The sequence below is a fragment of the Mercenaria mercenaria genome, unplaced genomic scaffold (assembly GCF_021730395.1).
Source record: "Mercenaria mercenaria strain notata unplaced genomic scaffold, MADL_Memer_1 contig_3317, whole genome shotgun sequence".
In the NCBI taxonomy this organism is placed as follows: Eukaryota; Metazoa; Mollusca; class Bivalvia; order Venerida; family Veneridae; genus Mercenaria; species Mercenaria mercenaria.
The window spans coordinates 1-22,737 of record NW_026461443.1 but is presented as its reverse complement, the minus strand read 5'-3'; the positions used below and the strand labels follow the sequence as shown (position 1 = coordinate 22,737).

At 35.2% G+C, this 22,737-nt stretch overlaps 1 protein-coding gene across 1 annotated transcript; it reads right to left on the bottom strand.

Moving 5' to 3' along the window:
* Window positions 1-7,686: 7,686 nt before the first annotated feature.
* On the bottom strand, window positions 7,687-21,983 carry LOC128552946 (uncharacterized; the record flags this gene model as incomplete). The annotated part of the gene is made up of 6 exons (XM_053534030.1): window positions 7,687-11,837; window positions 17,461-17,679; window positions 19,750-19,813; window positions 20,387-20,523; window positions 21,372-21,462; window positions 21,805-21,983. Coding segments are annotated over 6 exons (1,397 nt in total), but the record flags the coding sequence as incomplete, so codon positions are not given.
* Between the last annotated feature and the right edge of the window lie 754 nt (window positions 21,984-22,737).

The following is a 22,737-nucleotide window of genomic DNA, read 5'->3' as shown; positions in this document are numbered from 1 at the left end:
TTTGTGTATATGATCATATGGTAAAATAAAATACAAGAGGGTCATGATGACCCTGGATTGCTCACCTGAGTAATATGAGCCACATGTTTCAAATGACAAACTGATGCTAAAATATTAAGAAGGTAGGTCATTAGATCACATTCAAGGTAACTGAAATCAGTATTGAAATCGGTGTGCAAAACGGTACATGTCATCCAAATTTCAAGGTTAAAACAATTAATTCAGAAGGTAAACTTTTTATAGAGTTGTGTAAGGTGTATTCTTGATATATTTTTAATGGACGTTTTGGCCAGGATAAAGACAATGGTCATTTTACATATACCTCTACTTTAGGATGTAGTGTAATTGACTATGCAGTGTGTCCAGAAGATGTAATTAGTTCCATCGTTTACTTTAAAATAGATGAACGAGGTGAATCTAAACATTTCGCATTAAATGTTAAGCTTAACTTATTTTACGAGGCAACTCAAAACCAAGCTGAAGGTAGAAAATACAAGTATGACATTTACAACATCCCATAAAAAGATAAATGTATTTTTCAAGAACTAGTGAGTGATACGTTTACAACAGATTTAACAGCAAGCTTCTGTACGGCTATTGATGATGAAAACACTTACATTAACAACATAGTATTAAATTACAATGCATGTTTGGAAGGTATTGGGAAACATTTTTTAAAGAATCCTAAATCTGAAAAATCGACTTCGCCAAAGTGGTTTGATTCTGAACGTAAGAATTAAAACGTTTGAAATGTAAGCTGTTACGGCAATATAATAGTTGCAGATCGCATTAAAATTTAAAATTATATCTTTTGAAAAGGGATGAATTTAAAAATATGTGTAGTCTGAAGGCACGAAAATATAGTGAACGTAACCTAACTGATTTAACGTCAAAAGTGAATGATCCAAAATCCTTTTGGTCTAAACTAAAATCTATGACAGGCAAGAAAAATCGTATAGTAAATTATATATCTACAAACAAATGGCTAAAACATTTCAAAGGTTTATTAAATCCCTACGAAGTAATGGAAGATAACAATGCTATCTTTGACATAATAGATGACGAAATAGACAATGGAGTTGACCACTATATTTTTTATTTAGAAATTACCGAAAAGAAGTAAGACTAGCGGTAAAGCATCTTAAAACGGGTAACAAACCAGGCCCGACTATCTTATCCCAGATTTTTTCATCTATGGTATTGACAGTTTTATACATATACTTTTGAAATTATTTAACAGACATTTTGCTGCTGGAGAATTCCCAGATGCTTGTTGTGAATCAGTTATAGTTACATTTCATACGAAAGGTGATATAAATAAGGTAGATAACTACAGGGGTATCTGTTTACAGAATGTTTTAGGTAAAATATACTGTGGTATTTTGGTAACACGTTTAAATTTCTTTGCACAAATATATGGAAAAAATTCAGAGAACCAGACTGGCTTTAAGGCTGGATACTCAACAGTCGACAATGCTTTTATATTGAAATCTGTAACAGATAGGATTGTTAAAAACAAAAGGCAAAAACTATTTGTTGCCTTCATTGACTTTCAAAAATGTTTTGATACCATAAATAGAAACATTCCTTGGAATGTACTTAGAAATGGTGGTATAAGTGATAACCTCTATAGAGCTCTGCAGAGGATGAATATATCAGTAAAAGCTTGTATAAAATGTAATAATGTAAGAAGTGATTATATAGTAAGTTCAATAGGACTAAAACAAGGATGTTTGGCCAGTCCAATTCTCTTCTCTTTTTATATAGATGAATTACAGCACGTCTTAGATGCAAGTGATATACGAGGAGTTCAGTTACATCCATTTGAGTTACAGCATTTATCATTGATGTTTGCGGATAATATTGCCCTATTATCTGATACTCTGCTGTAAGAGATAATTTGCAAAAACATGATTTTGGATATGTTTGGGAAAACCAATCAGTCGATTGATTCAGAAAAACACTTTTTATTAACATTGATAAATAAATTAAAAGATATTTACCTACAAGAATGGCGTGTATCAGTTAGTTCAAATAAAAAAATTTTATATGATGTTCAAAGAAGATTTCTCATATGAAAAGTATTTAGATATATTAGACATCAGAAATTTAGGCTTATGTACACAAATTTCAGAATAGGTTCTCACGATCTTGAGATTGAAACTGGTCGACATAGAAACATAGAAAGAGAAAATAGATTGTGTAGAAAATGTGATAAGAATATTATAGAAGATGAGTTCCATTTTTTACATTGTTGTGTATTTTACTCGGAATTTTGAAGGATGCATTTACCTAAAATATACTACTGTAGTCCAACACATAACAAATTCAATATTCTGATGTCAACAAAAAATGAAACTTTGATAAGGTCCATTGATACTTTTTTATATTATGCTTTGAGAAACGGAAGTCTAATGTTTAGTTGCAAAAACTTTAATATATATTTATACATGATATATGTCAGGTTCTGTTACTTTGTATATGATATATGTCAGTTTCTGTTACTTTGTATATGATATTTGTCAGTTTCTGTTACTTTGTATAAATTTTTTTCTTTTTTACTTTGTACATGAATGTGCATATGCCTTGTATTTTGTTGTTTTGTAAGTATGTTTGCATGGGCCGGTGGCCTTAGAGCAAAAATAAACTTCTGTTCTGTTCTGTTCTTTTCTGTTCTGTTCTGTACATGCCAAATATCAAGACTGCGGTTTCGAACAAGAAGATTTTTTTTTAATTTTTCCTTTCAGTTTTCAGAGTTCTGTGTGGAATTCAATTCTTTGAAAAATTTTGAAAGGCGGCCAACCAAGGATCATTTGTGTGAAGTTTCATCAAAATTGAACTGGTGGTTTTAGAGGAGATGTTGTTTGAAGGAAAGTGTGGTCCGACGGCATACGGACGGACGCCGGACGGTGAGCGATCACAATAGCAGGGCCTCTTTTCACCCCAGGAGCAAAATTGAACAATTTTTATAAAGGACCATACCAGATATCAAGGCTCCACGCCTTGCGGGTTTGGACAAGAGGATGTTTTAAGTTTTTCCTTTCAGTTGCCAGAGTTCTGCATGGAATTAAATTCTTTGAACAATTTTGAAAGGGGACCACCCAAGGATCATTTCTGTGAAGTTTGGTGTAATTCTGCCTAGTCGTTTTCAAGAAGAAGATTCTTTTAGAAAATGTTGACGGACGGACGACGCACGACAAGCGACGAACATTGACCGGTCACAAATGCTCAAAATAAGCCTTTGCATCAGATGGGCTAATAACATACATACGCATACAAATCTTAATGTTCGAATATAACTCTTTTACATATACATTTTTTTGGAATCACTAACAGTCTAACTTCAACAATTTTATTAGCAAAAATATTCAGAAGCCATCACCAAAGCAAGATTTTCGTTTCCAGTATGTAAACTGCATAACAACCTTTACTCTTCACAATCACCAAAGTTTATTAGAGATCAGTCAACTCTGAGATAGCGTATTCATAATTATGTTCATATCTTTAAAGCATCGCCAAGTCACAACTCAGTATCAGTTCATATTTTCAGGCAGAGTATTTTTCTCTTGAAACTTGCACTAAAGACTTAACAGCTGGTCAAATTATCATCAACATAAGAAGCATATGATGATTATAGTACATATGCCATTAGTAAAATGTTAGAGTCTCGTTTAGACCGGAAGTTTACCCCAAAATATTGAAATTTTATGTGCAGTCAAACACCAATATAAAACATATTACAAAGACAAAATTTAGTTAATTTCACAGTACAATATATATACTGCAAACTCTTAAGGATTTTTGTCGAAATTGTTCCTGGTTATTGCATTAGACACAAAAAGACAACCCCATGTAAATTTAATTTAAAATTGTGTTTGTACATGCATTACTGACCACAGGTAGCCAGGTAAACCTATACATAATCTTATAATATCACCTGTTTATATACATGTAAATCATGTGTGAACAGATAAATTGATGGTGTTGGGATTTTTGTGTATAATTCAGTAATCAGGTAAAATTTCAAAATAATTTTTGAAGACTTTATTCTTCACAGTCTGCTTTACAATTGGCTGTAATTATCTTTGAAATGTATTGAATATATATTGAGTTTGACTGCACGTAAAATTGCAAAATTTTGTCATAGAAAAATATCGAATAAAGGCATAATACTGGAAGTGAAATGCATATCCTTTTACTTGCATATGTTCACATAGATATTTAAAACATAATTATGACAAATTTATTGACTTTATTGTTACCACTTAATCATCTTTTATTTTTATGAAAATTTGCATGTAAAATTTTGAGTCAAATGGCCGCCACTGTAGGCGATGCCTTAAGAGATATTGAATTTTCCCTTTGCAAATTTCTAGCCCCAACAATTGTATGACCTAATCAAATAGAACGAATCAAAATTTGAATCTTTTGTACTTTTGTGACTAAAAATAGGTGTATGTATACTATCTCATTTAAACGAATGTTGACGACAAATCTAACACTGCTCAATAATTTTAAAAGCAGTTTAATAAGAGCTGTAACTGTTGGTGACAAATGCCCCCGAACCCTGCCCAAAAATGCTACAGTTGTCTATGCAAACAAAAAACAACAACAAAAAACACATCATTTCGTGGCCTTGACCTTGACCCAAGAGACCCGTGTCAAAAGCATGACGCACCTTCGCAATGTGGTTAGCATGTGTGTCAAATTATTTTCAAATGCCTTAATAAATCGCAGAGCTATTGACCAGACAAGAATTATCTTTGACTTTGAAGTGTGACCTTAACCTTGGAGCTAGGGGTCTACGTATTGCGCATGACATGAATGGCAGATCAATGGACCAGACATGAAAAAGAACCTTTAACCTGTAAGTGTGACCTTGACCTTGAAGCTAGGAGTCTGGGTCTTCAAAGTGATTTCAAAATCCCTTTATGGATGGCAGAGTTACAGCCCGGACAACAATTTACACGGACAGACGCATGCATACACACAGACGGATGGACGGACGGACAGTGCGACTTTAATATGCCCACCTTCGGGGGCATAAAAATTAAGAAATTCCTATAACCTACTTTTCAGTTCTTCAAAAATAGTTTAAACTTCATAAAATAAATCAGTGAAAAATCACTGTTATGTATGAACTTGTCTTATTTTCTGCTTATGAAAATGTGACAACTTTAATAAAAATTATTGAGAAAATCAACAAAACATTTATGATTGTATTGACAAGTATTCACAAAAATATTATCTGGTTATAATGAAAAATTGTCAAATAGTACCCACAGCTGAATACCGACAACCTGATAATTTTTCATGGAATCTTTTAGTTTCCATGTAAATAAAAGTGTTTGTGAAAGCATTCATTTTTCATGAAAGAAAGTCTTTGTGAAAATATCTTATCGTATCAACTACTGTAACAGTATTTTACAGTCATGGTAAAGTATAACTTTGTTGATAAAATTACTCATGTAGCATTAATAATATTGCGCATACTCCCACATATGACATCATGTTTTCATGCATGCAATGTGTATTTTGGACATGGTTGAGATCATATGTTATATGCACCGGGTTGTATAACCATGTTATTGCTTCCATAGCTGTAAATTTTACAACATAAATAAAACATAAATAAAAGTAATAAAAGTGCATATACAGAATGGTTTTACAGTTTTTACATCATTCCAGTTTTAAATGATGCCCCCTCTAAACTTATTTAAGAATACATTTTGTATGACAAAAATCCAAGACTGAAATCATTTCTGGCTAAATTTCACTACGTATTAGAAAATGTGCATGTACATAGGCCAAATTTTGTCCTTGGATATTAGCAAGAAAGAATCATGTTAAAATTTTGTGATGAACATCATACATCTTTTGAAACCAGTCCACTCTATGCCAAAATTTGAGACAAACCACTGCACAGTTCAATAAAGTATTAAAAACAAGAAATATCGGTAAACCGTGATGGATGCTCTCCGAAATTTCCACATTAAAAGATTAAAAGAACGAAACTTTAATTTACTGATTGTGCACATATGAATTAAAGGGCAATATCTCACTGAAAGCTTATTCTATTCCCAAAGAAAATGAAGAAAATATGCGCAACTCCTCTTGAGGGTGAAACATCCTATGAATTTTAACTGAATTCCAGGTGGTTGCTGAGAAACACTCAACACTATGATGGCGCTTAATTTTTACTAAGTTTTAATATCGTAAGAACATGAATATATTACGCTAGCGGGTATATTATCCACCCCAATCTTGTATCAAAATCTTGGGAAAACACTTACATTGGAATATGATACGTATCGAGAACTACTGAGAATTTTGTTTACAATCGGATATATTTCTGCTCGCGTAACAACTATGTCGCACGAAAATCGCACTTGCATCTTCACCGGTAACGGACATCTAAAAATGTCTTCAATATTTTACAGGAACTCTAACACATGACATTCTCAATCTGTCAGCACCTTCTCAACAACACGAATAAATCACCTATTCAAAACCTGAAGATATTATGCGTATCTTCTCTTGATAGTACAGCTTCCTGTGAAGTATGGCTAAATTGCAACCAGTGTAATATACTCTGGACAAGAATTGTACACTACTATTGTATAATATTGTTTAATAATCGAAGGGCAATGGGCAATAACTGGGTGAAAAATCATCAGAACTAAACACAGAGATAACATGCACATTTCCTCTTGCTAGTGACGCTTCAAATGAACTTTCACTAAATTCCAATCAGCGGTTGCTGAGAAATACTCCGGACAAGAATTGTACTATGGTATACTACTACTGAATAATCAACCTGAACATGAAGACAATATGATCACCTGCTCTTAAGAGTCAAGTTTTTAGTAAGCTGTGATTGCAGAGGAATACCCTGGGCACTAGCACCAGAACAGAAAGAACATGCCTCTGTACATTTTATACCCTACCCCTAGGTATTCTATAAGAACCATGGTCATGAACGGGAAAATATACTAACCCGTTTCAATCGCGCATTTCATACCTAAAGGACGCAGTTCGGTAAATGTGTACTATGGATATCAAACAAGTGGTAATTTATCTTCAATTGTGTACCGGTCACATTTCTTCAATACTTCTTATCTTACAAAAACAACGCGTGGTTTATAGTTTTTTCAACGTTACACAAACAACTTGCTTGACCTTCCCTGGTGAAGTTCCGTTCTAGATTGCAAAACCATTCTGATTGGCTATTGTGAAACTGCATGTCAATCGTTATTTTACTACATGTGTTCGTTAATATGTGAAAATGCAGCATAAAGGTACAAAATGAATAAAATAAACAGAACAGATGTTGACCAATGTATGATTTCAAATTAAAAAATCATATACAAGATGAATTTCATTCACCATTTCGAGTTTTAGTGTAAAACTGTGAATTTTTTATACTTCTGTTTAAGTTTGTTTACGTTTCGCCTAACATGTGCACACTGCCTTGACCTCTAGACCAGATGTTCATTAGGGAAGGTCACGCAAGTTTTTTCTGTAACGTTGACGAAAGCATAAAATATGTTGATAATCTCAGCAATATGGAATATTGAGACAATGTGACTGGTGCACGTTGCAAGATAAATTATCGCTTGTTCAATATACTAGGTACCCATTCACCGAACTGAGCGTTTAAGTTGAAAAAAGTACGATTGAAACGGGTTAGTATATTTTCCCGTTCATGACCATGGTTCTTATAGAATACCTAGGGGTAAGGTATAACATGTACAGAGGCATTTTCTTTCTGTTCCGGTGCCAGTGACCCCGGGCAAGAATTGTACTATAGTTTACTACTGTTTAATAATGAAAGGGCCATCATTGGGTGAAAAATCATCGGATCAGAACATGAAGTTAATATGTGCATTTCCTCTTGATACTTTAGTAAAGCTTCCTATGAAGAATCAGTGGTTGCTGAGAATACTCCGGACAAGAATTGTGCTATAGTATACTACGGTTAAATAATCAAAGGGCAATGACACTGTGAAAAATCATCCGACCAGAACATGAAGACAATATGCACATATCGTTTTGATAGTGAAGCCTCCTATAAAATTATGCTAAATTCAATCAGTGGTTGCTGACATATACTCCTAACAGAAATGGGCGGACAAAGCGGAGACTATATATTGTTTCCCCTTCCGGGAGCACAACAAGAAATAAAAAAAATCACGATGACAAGAAACAATGTCCAATGTCAAAGGCTGATCCCTTCTGAAAAAAAAATGTTTTAACCACATTTCAGTAGTATCTACTACACCAAGGTAATCAATATCAAGGTAAACTTTATTTGCTGTCTTTTGTGTTAGAGAGACTCCATTTTTAGAAGAATTAACACAAATTATAGCTAACCCTTTCCATTTACAGCAATAGTTATAGTCTTGTTAAACAAGAAAACCACAATGGGGTCAGCCAGGACTTTCAACCCATTCCCACACGTGGTTACTGAGATACCAGCTTACATACAAAAACTAAATTGGGACGCGGACGCCAACGCCGACGCACGGGCGAGTCCAATAGCTCTACTATTCTTTAAATAGTCGAACTGGAAAGGAATTAAAAGTTTAGTGCAATTCTTGTTCTGAAAATATTAGATAAGAGTATCCAGCAGAGAGACCAATACAAAAAAGAAATATTTTTTAAAACACTAGAAACACTTCAAAAGATAAAGTTCATAATCTCAAGTCAAATGCACAAATTTCATACTAGAAACATGAGCTGCTTATAGAGCACATATGCACACATGATAGCCTGTCAGAGGTAACTGGTGTGTAAGTATGTTGTGACCTTTCCCTAATGACCCATAAACAATAAGAGTTAACTACTGACCACAGACAGTCATATTAGAAACTTCCATGGTCATAGGCTGAAGCATTTTACGGGTTTAGAGATTCAATTTTTGGTCACAAAGTCACTTTGACCTTTAGGAACCGGCCTCCAAAACATTAGTGATTATCTACTTATCCAAGGCAATCATCCTATGAAGCTAACAGTCTAGACCAAAACATTTGGTCTAATGATCACAAAACAACTTACCACTGACAACCATATTATGAAATATGATGGTCACATGCCAAAACATTTTAAATCCAGTTGACACACAAGGCCAATGATCTTGACCTTAAAAAGTTTATCCTCAAAAAATATAATTCGTCTACTTACCACAAGCAACTGTCCTACGAAGACTCACTGTCATAGACAAAAGTGTTTTTCATCTATCTATTAGTAACCATGTTTATACACAAGTTTACCATGATCTTGACCTTTAATAATCTGACCTTAAAAACCATAGAAGTCCTAACCACAGCGTATTTCTCCCCCAATGCATAGTCGTGTAGGCAAGAAGTCAATGGAGGACTGGATCAAAATTCAAAGAGACACTAATGGTTGGCTGCAAAAGGGATATCTAATCATCCCAGTAAGTTTTAACACGCTTGGCCAAGTGATTCTCAAGTTATTAATTGGAAATGTTTTCCATGTTCAGACCCCTGTGACCTTGAACTTTGATTGAGCAACCCCGAAATCGGTAGGGGTCATCTACTCTGCATGTCCAATAATTTTATTAAGCTTGAAGGTTCTAGGTCAAATGGTCTTCAAGTTTTTGACCGGAAATATATGTCTGTGTTTTGGCTGCTGTGACATTGACCTTTAAAAGAGTGACCCCAAAATCATAAGGGTCATCTATTCTGCATGTCAAATCATCCTATGAAGTTGTTCTCAAGTTATGGACCGGTAATGGGTTTCAATGTTCAGGCTCCAGTGAGTCAGACCTTGACCTTTGATTGAGTGACCCAAAAATCAATAGGGTCATTTACTCTGCTTGTCCAATCATCCTTTTAAGTTCCAACATTCTAGGTGAAGTGGTTCCCAAGTTATTGATTGAAAATAGTTTTCTATGTTCAGCCCCCTATGACCTTGACCTTCGATGGAGTTACTCCCCCAAAACTAGGAGTCATCTATTCCGTAAGTCTCATCACCCTATAAAGTTTGAAGGTTCTAGGTCAAATGGTTCTCAAGTTATTGACAGGAAATGGATTTTCATGTTCTGTCTGCTGTGACCTTGACCTTTAGTACAGTGTCCCCAAAATCAATAGGGGTCATCTACTCTACATCTCAAATCATCTTATGAAGTTTCAACATTCTGGATCAAGTAGTTCTTGAGTAACTGATCTGAAATAGATTTCCATGTTCAGGCCCCTGTGACTTTGACCTTTCACAGAGTGACCCCAAAACCAATAGGAGTCATCTACTCAGAAAGTTCAATCATCTTACGTTGTTCAACAATCTGGATAAACTGGTTCTTAAGTTATTGTTCGGAAATTGTTTTCCATGTTGAAGCATTGTGACCTTGACCTTTAACAGAGTAACCCCAAAATCAATATGGGTCATCTACTCTGGTTATATGAAGTTTCAATATTTTGGGTCAAGTGTTTCTAGAGTCAATGAGCGGAAATGGTTTTCGGTTCTCAAGTTAATGATCGGAAATGGTGTTCCATGTTCAGGCCCCTGTGACATTGACCTTTGATGGAGTGACCCCTCAAACAAACAATAGGGGTCGTTTACTCCAGAAGCCTTGTCACCCTTTGAAGTTTAAAGGTTCTTGGTCAAATGGTTCTCCGGTTATTGATAGGAAAAAAGTTTGACGGACGGACAGAAGGACTGGCGGACGGACGAACAGAGCAAAAACAATATGTTTTCCCCACTGAGGGAGACTTAATTATATATATTGATGAATGTAGGGCAAAGTTTTCAGTCTCAAGGTTACTGTAAATTTGACCTTTAACCTGCTGACCCTATAACAATATTGGTTGTTTACTGACAACAGATCAATGCACTGTTGGCTAAGCATTCTCTAAGAACTGATTGGAAACTAAGCGCTGTACCTACAGACAGACTGGCCCACATGAGCAATACCCTATATTTCTCTTACAGGGGTAGGAATTGGGGACAAAAAAGCAGGAATTCAATAGAAATAAAAGCCTCTAGATTTATCATTGTTTCCAAAGAAAAGGAAAACATTTCGTTTGTTATATACATCCTATGACATGCCTTTGCAATCAATTTTTACATGCATACTTCTTATCTGAGACCCCAATGCCTATGTTTACATCAATCCTGATCAACAAACTCTCCGAAAAGATTATTAGCAAGCTCTGGGTTTCTTGCAGATATGTGTTGATAGACATAATCTAGTCTCAGAACTGATTCAAACATTTTATGTTTTGGAAAACAGCTGCGTATTATCAGTGGCAATTTAAAACAGAATTCTGGATATCCATGAGTTAAAATGCCAACAACCCTTCCATCGTTAGTAAGAAACGGAGAACCAGAGCCTCCATGTTCCATAGTAATATCCAAGAAAATGTTGCGTTGTGTATCAATACCGACATAACTGTTATCAACAAGCGCAGGATCTTCACCATTTTGAAGTACAGCATTCCGATAATAATCGAAATAACCCTGCATCCATTCTCTACAAGATGCAATTTTATTCTTTATTGCAAAAATAATTTGGCAATTAGGATCTAAACCTTTTTTGCATTTACTGTGTTGTTCAGGATGTCCATATCCAATGCCTGACAGCATTTTTGCCTGTAACCTTTCAAAATTATACTTATCTAGGAACATCTTCCTAGGTAGCTGCACTTGGTTTGTTATTCTGAGAACGGCAAAGTCCAAACATGGATCGTTACTTGAAAATTCATGACATACTTTGTAAACGAAACATGATGGTTCTGCAACTGATGCATTGAAGTTTACCCAGACATTTTCCATCTCCAGCAGTGCGAAATCATACTGACCATTCAGGTTTATATCTGAAATCAGACAAAAATCTTTTACCAATGGGTGCAAATTATTAGAAAAGCACGGTTCTTGCCAAGATATCAAAATCCTCAGCTCTACTATAAACAGTCTTGAGCCATAACTACACACACTTCCATTCCTCAAAACAAAACAAAAAGTTCTTATATTAACAACCAAACAAGAGGGTCATGATGACCCTGAATCGCGCTTATATAAGAAATATAAGCCACATGTTTTAGATGGCAAAGTGATGCTTAAATATAGCAAAGTAGTTCAGTAGGTCACATTCGTGGTTACTGAAAGTCAAATTTAAGATTGGTGTGCAAAACCCTACAGGTCATCCAAATTTCAAGGCTTCAAGGCTGTATCCTAACAAAAATAAAGAAGTTCATAGGTCAAGGTTATAGTCAAGTTATCCCTAATCCCCCCTTGAGGTCATCAGGTAATTATAATGAAACAGTCTAGGAAATATGATATGTTAATTTTTGAAAAAAATATTCCTATATATTTCTTATAAAAAGTGATGCCCCCAGGGTTGGAACTCTTTTCACCCCTGGTGCATAATTTGAACAATCTTGTTAGAGATCTACTAGGCAATGCTACATACTAAATATCAAAGGCCTAGGTCTTGAACTTTCAAACAAGAAGATTTTTATTTTCCCTATATAAGTTCTTGTTAAATTTGGGACCCCAAGGGCAGGGCCTCTTTTCACCTGAACACGGGACCTCCAGGCAATCCTACATACCAAATATCAAATCCTAGGCCTTGCAGTTTCATGCAAGAAGATCTTTGAAGTTTTTTATTATATAAGTCTGTGCAAAACTTTAGATCCCCGGGGCATGGCCTCTTTTCAACCCAGGGTTATAATTCGAACAATCTTGATAGAGGACAAAAAGGCAATGCTTCATACCAAATATCAAACGCCTAGGTCTTTTGCTTTTAGACAAGACGATTTTCAAAGTGTTTTCCTATATAAGTCTGTGTTAAACTTGTGAACTCCCGGGCGGGACCTCATTTCACCCCTAGGGCACAATTTGAACAATCTTTATAGAGGACCATTAGATTATGTCATATGCCAAATATCAAAGCTCTACGCCTTGTGGTTTTGGACAAGAAGATTTTAGAAGCTTTTCATTTTGGGTTGCCGTGGCAACCAGAATTTTGCATGGAATTTTCAATTCTTTGAAAAAAATTAAAAGGGATCCACCGAAGAACTATTCCTGTGAAGTTTGGTATAATTCTGCCTAGTGATTTTCAAGAAGAAGCTTTTTTAGAAAATGTTGAGGACACGCGACTGACGACACATGACAGACATGAAGCTGTCACAAAAACTCACCATTGGCTCAGGTGAGCTAAAACCTAACAAATAATGACATTCATCTTCCAGGGTAGTTAACCTGATTTTGGTCAAAAAATGGTTCTGGTCATGCACACTTATCATGTTCAGTGAGCGCTTAGCCCTTCTTATACTGGACATGACTGATTCTGCCTTTGTTACCAAGGTAGATCAGGATCAGTCTGTACTTTTGTGTAGTCTGATCAAGATCTGCACTACTCATCATTCAGTCAGTATCGTTTTTGTAAGCACCCCTTTTAACAGTTAATGGCAATGTCTAAATTGAAAGATGGACATGTCTAGCAAGGTAAAGTTAATTTAAGTAAGCCTTTCACTGGTGGTAGTTTTGATATTTGATTTTTTCCTATCCTGATTGCCATCCAAAATAGTGTTATTTTAGCTGAGGTATAAATGCTATAAACATATAAGCTTGCAAAATTGCTATCACCTCCTTCTGCTGATAGAACAGAAACAAATGAATTTCTATGCTATTTTTAGTTCTTAGTCAAAATATCCAAGTATATTTAAATGCAAGTGAAAAACAAAAGCTGTCACAGGAGACATCACGCTCGACTATCTCGATGCTGGATAGTGAATCTGGTCACATCTGAGTAAACTGGAGCTGTCAATGGAGTGTTTAAAGATTCCAATGGCAGTCGAAGATATTGCACAACAGCTTTAGTCTGTGTCAAAAATATTAAATAATAAAGAAATGTAAAGATAAAGTGTATCAAAACACTATATACGTATAATTCTAAGCAAAAAGGGAGCATGATAATAACATATTGGTATAAGAGTTATGCACCTTGTGTCATATGATGTGGGTGATGATGTGGAACAACTGCTTCAAGTTAGAATCAAATCCTGTTCGTAATAACTGTAATAATTGTGAGAATGCATCAAAATTAACATTTAATTCTAAGTAAAATGAGGCATAATTCATAAAAAAGGTGCCAGCGTTGTGCCGTATGATGTGAATGATAAGATGAAACTAGAAAATGCTTTTGTAAAAAAGCGCATGTCTCCCCCAATGCAAAGTCCTATAGGCAAGACGTCAATAGGGGTCAGGAGCGAAAGTCAAAGAGACACTGATGGTTGGCTGCAATAGGGATCATCTACTTGGCATGTCCAGTCATCCCGCTAAATTTCAACACTCTTGGCCTAGTGGTTCTCAAGTCACTGTTCAGGCTTCTGTGACCTTGACCTTTGATCAAGTGACCTCAAATTAAAATAGGGGTCATCTACTCTGCATGTCCAATCATCCTATTAAGTTTCAACATTGAAGGTCAAGTGGTTCTCAAGTTATTTCCAAAAAATGATTTTACATGAACAGGCCACTCTGACCTTGACCTTTAATTGACTGACCCCAAAATCAATAGGGGTCATCTACTCTGCATGTTCAATCATCCTATGAAATTTCAACAGTCTGGGTCAAGTGGTTCTCAAGTTATTGATCGGAACTGGTTATCAATGTTCAGGCCCCTGTGACCTTGACCTTTAACGGACAATAGGGGTCATTTACTCTGCATAAACAATCATCCTATGAAGTTTCAACATTCTGGGTCGATAGGTTCTCAAGTTATTGATTGGAAATGGTTTTCCATGTTCAGGCCCCTGTGGCCTTGACCTTTAACAGAGTGACCACAATTTGGTTAGGGGTCATCTACACTGCATGACCAATCATCCTATGAAGTTTCATCATTCTGGGTAAAGTGGTTCTCAAGTTACTGACCGGAAATGGTTTTCAATGTTCAAGCCCCTGTGACCTTGACCTTTAATGGAGTGACCCCAAAATCAATAGAGGTCATCTACTTTGCATGTACAATCATCCTATGAAGTTTCAACATTCTGGGTCAAGTGGTTCTCTAGTTATTGATCGGAAATGGTTTTCCATGTTCAGGCCCCTCTGACCTTGACCTTTGATGGAGTGACCCCAAAATAAATAGGGGTCATCTACTCTTTATGACCAATCATCCTATGAAGTTTCAACATTCTGGGTCAAGCGGTTCTCTAGTTATTGATCAGAAATGGTTTTCAATGTTCAGGCCCCTGTGACCTTGACCTTTGACGGAGTGACCCCAAAATCAATAGGGCTTATCTACTATTCATGACCAATCATCCTATGAAGTTTCAACATTCTGGGTCAAGTGGTTCTCTAGTTATTGTTCGGAAATGGTTTTCAATGTTTAGGCCCCTGTGACCTTGACCTTTGACGGAGTGACCCCAAAATCAATAGGTTTCATCTATTCTTCATGATCAATCATCCCATGAAGTTTCAACATTCTGGGTCAAGTGGTTCTCTAGTTATTGATCGGAAATGGTTTTCAATGTTCAGGCCCCTGTGACCTTGACCTTTGAAGGAGTGACCCCCAAAATCAATAGGGGTCATCTACTTTTCATGGCCAATCGTCCTATGAAGTTTCAACATTCTGGGTCAAGTGGTTCTCTAGTTATTGATCGAAAATGGTTTTCAATTTTCAGGCCCCTGTGACCTTGACCCTTGGCGGAGTGACATCAAAATCAATAGGGGTCATCTAGTCTTCATGACCAATCATCGTGTGAAGTTTCAACATTCTGGGTCAAGTGGTTCTCTAGTTATTGATCGGAAATGGTTTTCAATTTTTAGGCCCCTGTGACCTTGACCTTTGACAGAGTGACCCCAAAAACAATAGGGTTCGTCTACTCTAGCAGCCCTACAACCCTTTAAAGTTTGAAGGTTCTAGGTCAAATGGTTCTCCAGTTATTGCTCGGAAATGAAGTGTGACGTACGGACGGACGGACTGACGGACGGACGGAAGGACGGAAGTTCTAACGAAGCGGTCTTTATGTGACTCCCCCATTGTTCTCTCTATTGTTCTAACAGTCACATAAAAAGATACAAAATAGGAGGTGCACAAATTCATATCATAATAAGACTCATGCAAAGTTTAATCAATTTATATGTAATACTTTATAAGCTAGGCGCGTCACAAGATGAAAATGTGCATTTGTGACTATTGCAGGGGCCATTTCTCTGAAAGTAGGGGGCGGACCCAGTAGAAAAAAAGAGGTGCGCAAGTTCATATCATAATTAAGACTCATGCAAGGTTTCGTGAATCTGTATCAAATACTTTTTAAGCTAGGCGTGTCACAAGGTGAATATGTGCATTTTTGACTATTTGAGGGGCCATAACTCTGGAAATAGGGGGCGGAGCCATACGAAAAATAGAAGGTGCGCAAGTTCATATCATGATAAAGACTAATGAATGCAATGTTTCATCAATTTATATCAAATAATTTTTGAGCTAGGCACGTCACGAACTTCGGACCGACGGACAGACGGACGCACGGACGCACGCACGGATAAGGCCAAATCTATACGCCCCCACCACTCATGGTGGGGGGCACAATCAATCCATCTGGTAATAACTGAGTAAAGACTTTAACCTGAAAGTAAAAAGGGGGATAATTTATGAAATATTGGTGGCAGAGTTATGGACATTGTATCATATGATGTGAGTGATGATGTTGAACAACTATTTTAAGTTTGAATCAAATCGATTAAGATACAACTGAGATATTGAGAAAGTGTATCAAAACTTTAACCTGAAATTCTAAATAAAAGGGAGGATAATTCATTGAATATTGGTACCAGCCTTGTGTCCTATGATGTTGAATCACTACTTTCCGTTTGAATCAAATCCATTTAGGAATAACTGAAATAGAGTGAAACTGCATCAAAATTCTAACCTGAAATTCAAAGTAAAAAGGGGGATAATTCATAAATTATTTGTGTGAGTGTTATGGCCCTTGTGCCAGATAATGTGGGTGATGATGAGAAATAATTATTTTAAGTTTAAAGCAAATCTATCTAAAGTAATTACAGAGATAAGGTCAAGAAAGAAAAAGTGTAAAAACCTTTAACCAAGGTGGGGACGCAGAAAGACGCCGACGTCGGCGTCATGGTGAGTAAGATAGCTCTCCATATTCTTCATATAGTCGAGCTTACTAAATTATACTGAAACCAAAAGAAATGTTTTGCATTTTAAATGCTTTCTAATTAAAGGAGAGTGGGTAACTGCCAAGAATTCAAAAATCAACAGTACGATATATATCTTTAACAGAGATTTACCTATTTGAATGTGTTTTTGATCCTTGCATAAATGTCTAATAGATTATAGGAAAAGTGAAAAAAAGATAAGAACTTGACCAGCTTCAATCATCTGTTTGTGTCTCTGAAACTTAAACGGTCAAATCTCCTTTGCCCATTTCTGGTTCAAAAATTTGTAACTGTTTAATTTGCTTTATAAGTACCTACCAATTATTTTTCTAACCACATGAAAAGCTGTGAAAACATAGGAATCTCCTGCTCTGAACACTGTCCCAATAACCTCCCCCATATGAATCAAGGCACCAACTGATTCCATATGCTCTCCTAAAGCCCTAACTTCAAACTGTGAAAGCAGTTCGTTTCTGCCCTTAGCAAATTCTTCTCCAGTTGTTGTTTTCTGACCTGCTCCAGTAACATGTGGCTCTCCTGAAATTATATAAAAACACGTGAGTAGATCGGTAGGTCAAGATAAAAGAATATTCATTCAAGATGAGTATTGAAACCTGTATCAAAATGTAAACAGGTGGTCCAAATTTCTATGCTGTACCTTCAAAAACAAGGAAGAAGGTCAGTAGGTCATGATAATGACTATTCAAGATAAGTATTGACATCTGTATCAAACATTATATATGTGGTCCAAATTTGTAAACTGTAACTTCAAAAACGAGAAAGTAGGTCATAAGGTCATGTTGATGACTTTTCAAGATGAGAATTGAAATCAAACACTGTACTTGTGGTCCAAATTTCTTCGCCATTGCTTCAAAAACAGTTTATGTAAAACTAGGGACAACCTGGGGCATGGCTTATATTGACCGAATTCTCATGATTTGGACAGTCTTGGTAGAGAACCACTACAGCATGCCACATACCAAATGCCTAGGCTCTTGGGCCTTTGGGCTTGCTTCAGAAAATGTTTTTTAAGTTTTTCCCTTTAAAAATTGTTGACCCCAGGACGCAGTCAACTTTCACCCCAGGGTCTGATTTAAACAAACTTGATAGTTGACAACTTGACAATACTAAGAACCAAATATCTTAAGTGTGGGCTTTATGGTTCTTGATAAGAAGATTTTTAAAGTCAATGCAAAACATGAGACCCTCCGTGCGTGCATATTGACAATGAGGTCATGATTTCAGCAATCTTGGTAGAGAACCACTTGAGCATGCTACATACTTAGTATCTAGGTTATGGGCCTTATGGTTTATGAGAAGTATTTTGTTGAAGGTATCTATTTAAACTAAGTGCAACCCCCCCCCCCCCCCCCACTACCCCCATCCCGTGGCTTGGCCAGTTTTATCCCCAAGGAGATAATTTGAACAATCTTGGTAAAGGACTACTACACAATGCTATATACCAGAGCCCCAGGCCATGTGTTTTCTTTACAAGAAGATTTTCAAAGGGCGGAGCTATATTTGGCCCTAGGGGGATTATCATTTGACATTTGAACAATCGTGGTAAAGGACCTCTAGATGATGCTACATACAAAATACCAAAACCTTAGACCCAGTGGTTTTAAAGAAGAAGATTTTTAAAGATTGTCCATATAAACGTCTATATAAACCATGTGACCCCAAGGGCAAGGCCATATTTTAACCTAGGAGGATAATTTGAAAAATCTTTGTAAATGACCATTAGATGATGCTACACGCCAAATATCAGAGCCATAGTCTATATTGTTTTGGACAGGAAGATTTAAATAAACCATGTGACCCCCCCCCCCCCCCCCCCCCCAAATTTTAACCCTATGGGGAAAGTTTGAACCACCGTAGTAGGGGAGCACTAGATGATGCTACATGCATGAACAGAATTAATGATGATAATAATAGTAATATTAATAAAAGTAAAAATTTGTTCTTTTCAGTGTGAGATCAAAATTAATTTCACCAAAAGAACAACAAATGCCATAGCTTCTATGTAGGCTGTGCCACTTTTTAAGATCAAGTGTTCATGTAAAACAAATAAACTTCTACTTATATCATTTCTTTAAATGTTTTTACCAACTAATACAAATTTTGCGCACGCGAATTTACGCGCATAGGTAAGGTCAAAAACGAAATCAAGACGTTGCGATGTTAATTTGGAAAAAACGTTAAATACTTGTTTGATAGTTTTAGATTCCTGTAACAAATTCATACGATTAAGGGCATATCTTTATATTTTGCAGAAATATATTTACATGTATGTATCATTATAGATACAAATTTTGGTTGAATGTTTTATTTTCTACAATACATTTTTGTACACTCAGCTGTTCACATAACCAATTACAAATCTAATCTGAATGTTGAAAAAGATAAAATAATTTACCATTAAACACACATGTAAGTAATCACTTAAACACCAGAAAACATTTATACCTATACGAGATAGAAATGGTCAAGTACGAATGTCTGTGCAAAACGATGCCTGTCTATTAAATGTTTACTCTTTACTCTATCTTTCTTTTCAATTGATAGACTATTTTTATGATCCAATAGTGAAGAAAGCAAACAAAATACCTCCTCTGTCAGTTTTGTGCAACACATTGGCATCTGTCCTGTCTGGATAAGTTCCAAAAAGCTTCTAAAATACAATATTGCAAAAAGTAAGACTGATTTCTTTAATAAAACTACATAAACAATTAAACGTATCACTCAAGCACAAATGTGTATGATATATATATATATATATATATATATATATATATATATATATATATATATATATATATATATGATATATTTCTCATAAGAAATTGACAAAGTACGATATACGGTTTATGTACCCGACAGGAAGATCTGATAATGTATAACGAACTGTTCAAAATGTAGTAATGTTATATGTATGCATCTAACCCTGTATCATGCATATGCTAATTAAATTGTAATTATTATAGAATAGTTTTACTACAAACAATTTTCTAACAATTATGTGATGAATTAGATCAATTGTTGATACATGTTTAACTAAAGTTTTGATGTATTAAGAGACAACCTAAGGGAAGGACAAAAGCGGTCTCAACATAAATGGCATCTTAATACAACACAACTTGTCCTTTGATAACACATAAAGGAACTGAAAAAGTAAGTGGTCCCTGAATGGACATGGTCTATCGAACAAATTTGACCGTATATGATATCAGATTTACGCATTAACCTGACGCTGGTCTGGTGATTCGGTCTTCGCACAGTCTAAATCTGGTTCTGTACGAAGAAGTGGAGTTGTTGCATCATCTTGGCATGCAGGTTCACTGTCTTTGACCTCTTGTGATTTTGTTTTGGGTACTTTCATTACTGAATATAAAGTACTGTTGCTCTGTATATAGTACTGACAAAATTTGTTTACAGATCTTAAATACTTACACGTCAATAATGCATAATATCAATATACAATGAAAAGCCATTAACTGCTCTTTATATAGAAGAATTTAAAGAAACAAATAATTGTATGATGTTAGAATAATGTTTTTGTCGGGTTTAACGTCTCGCCAAAAAACTTATTTGGCATTTAGCAACTTTCGCGCTTTTGATTTCGAAAATTCTAGGTGCCTCCTATTCATTTTCAGGCATTATTTCAGGAGTATTGAAATATCATTGTGAACTATATCTTGCATTTTCAAAACAAAAGAAAATAAAATAAATATTTTACATGTATAAACGGAACTACATTTGAATGCGTAATGATAACAATTATAAATAATCTGGAATTCAAATCCAAAAATATTTTGATAAAAACGAGATTCATAATAATACGTGTTTATAAAACACATAGTCATACGGAGGGAAGCAACCTTTGATTAAATGACACGAGGAGCAATAAGGATTATCTAAGACCACTTCCAATGACCATATTAAGTTTCACAGACGGACAGGGAATAATTAAAGCATTAACATCTTTAGAGTAAGATGTATTAGAAAACTACAAATTCCATAGAATCAAGCTTCTGTTACAATCATTGCAAAAACATGAAATAAACAGAAAATATGTTTGTTTGTCATGCAAGATCCAAGTATCTCAGTCACTTATACCATATAATAAATGTCACTTCCACTGATCAAGACCTTATGTTCACTCAATGAAAGATATATTGATCTTATACCAAAAACAAACACATATCTTCTTTATCATATGTTATTCTCACCTTGTTCATTTACTCTGTCTGTCTCAGTGTGTTTAGTCCGTCCATTTTCTCTTAGCAAGTCCAAAGGTTCTTCACACGCATTCAAGTCAACCTAAATATATATCAACAGTTCTTATAAAATGACCATTATAAAATAATAGATACTGCGTGAATCATTTGCTAAGGTGTTGAGAAGTGAGGGCAAACAAGATAAACAATATCATTTAGCAAGCCCGAAAATCTGTTTTGAAATACACTTAATATCAAACACTTGTGTCTGAAAGCATAGTTTTAGTAGTAGGCAAAGTAACACAGCGCAACTAAGCATCAAACTTATCGAATAATCATATATTTGACTTTCTGTTGCTGTTAGTTTTCTATTTGTCAATGAAAAATCTATAGAGTTCATTATAATGGAGGAAGTGTCTTGAAAAAACAAAATGTAACAACTAACCTTGCAGGTGTATTTCCTTGAATCTTGATTGTCACTCTCCGTTGCATGGGTGTGGTAGTGAATGTTAACAGTGTTTACCTCATTACTGAATTTAACAGCGTGAGAAATTCTGCTTTCCGTCTTCTCTTCTTTGTATAATGGATGTAAAATCCCATTTGACGATTTTTCATCTTTAGAAACTGCAAGTCGAAAAAAATAAAACCATCACACAAACATTTACTAGTAAATCGCGTTCATCGTAAATAAGCTGAATGAAATACATTGTATTAAGTAACGCATTTCTAAATCATGACTAAAAACTTTCATATTAAATACAAGTGCGTATGACACAAAATACTGCAATTTTCAATAGGCTAGATAAGAGCAAACTGTTTATAATTCAATCTATATGACCTGAATAAAAACACATTTACTATTCATCATGTTATCTGAATAAGCATAACTTGATATTTAAACTGTTTATGTCTGTAAAACAAGTCTTTGCGGTCATCTGAAATTCTAGCATAAGCCTAATGAGTAAACAAGTAAATAAAGTATTGTCATGCAATAGAAAGTTCCCTTCTGGAAGACACCTTATTCTCTCCACTGCAGTATAACATAATGAACAGATATGTGCGAATGATGTATAAACAATATTGTACTATATTTACAATATGTTATAACAAAACACTTCGATTAAACGTTGCATATATAAAGACCTACAGTTGTTTTCATATGGAATTTTTCGGCCGATCATAAAAAAAGTTATCATATAAGTTATTTATAGTAACAAATCAGGGAAATTGAATCTAAAAAGGAGAGATAGGTCAAATATACCTAAGAATTGGATATAACTTGCATGTTGCACCAGAGAAAGGTAGTCTCGATTTTTCCCTATGGCCAGTAATAAAAATGTTACAAAACATCTATTTATAGTAACAACAAAGGAATGTG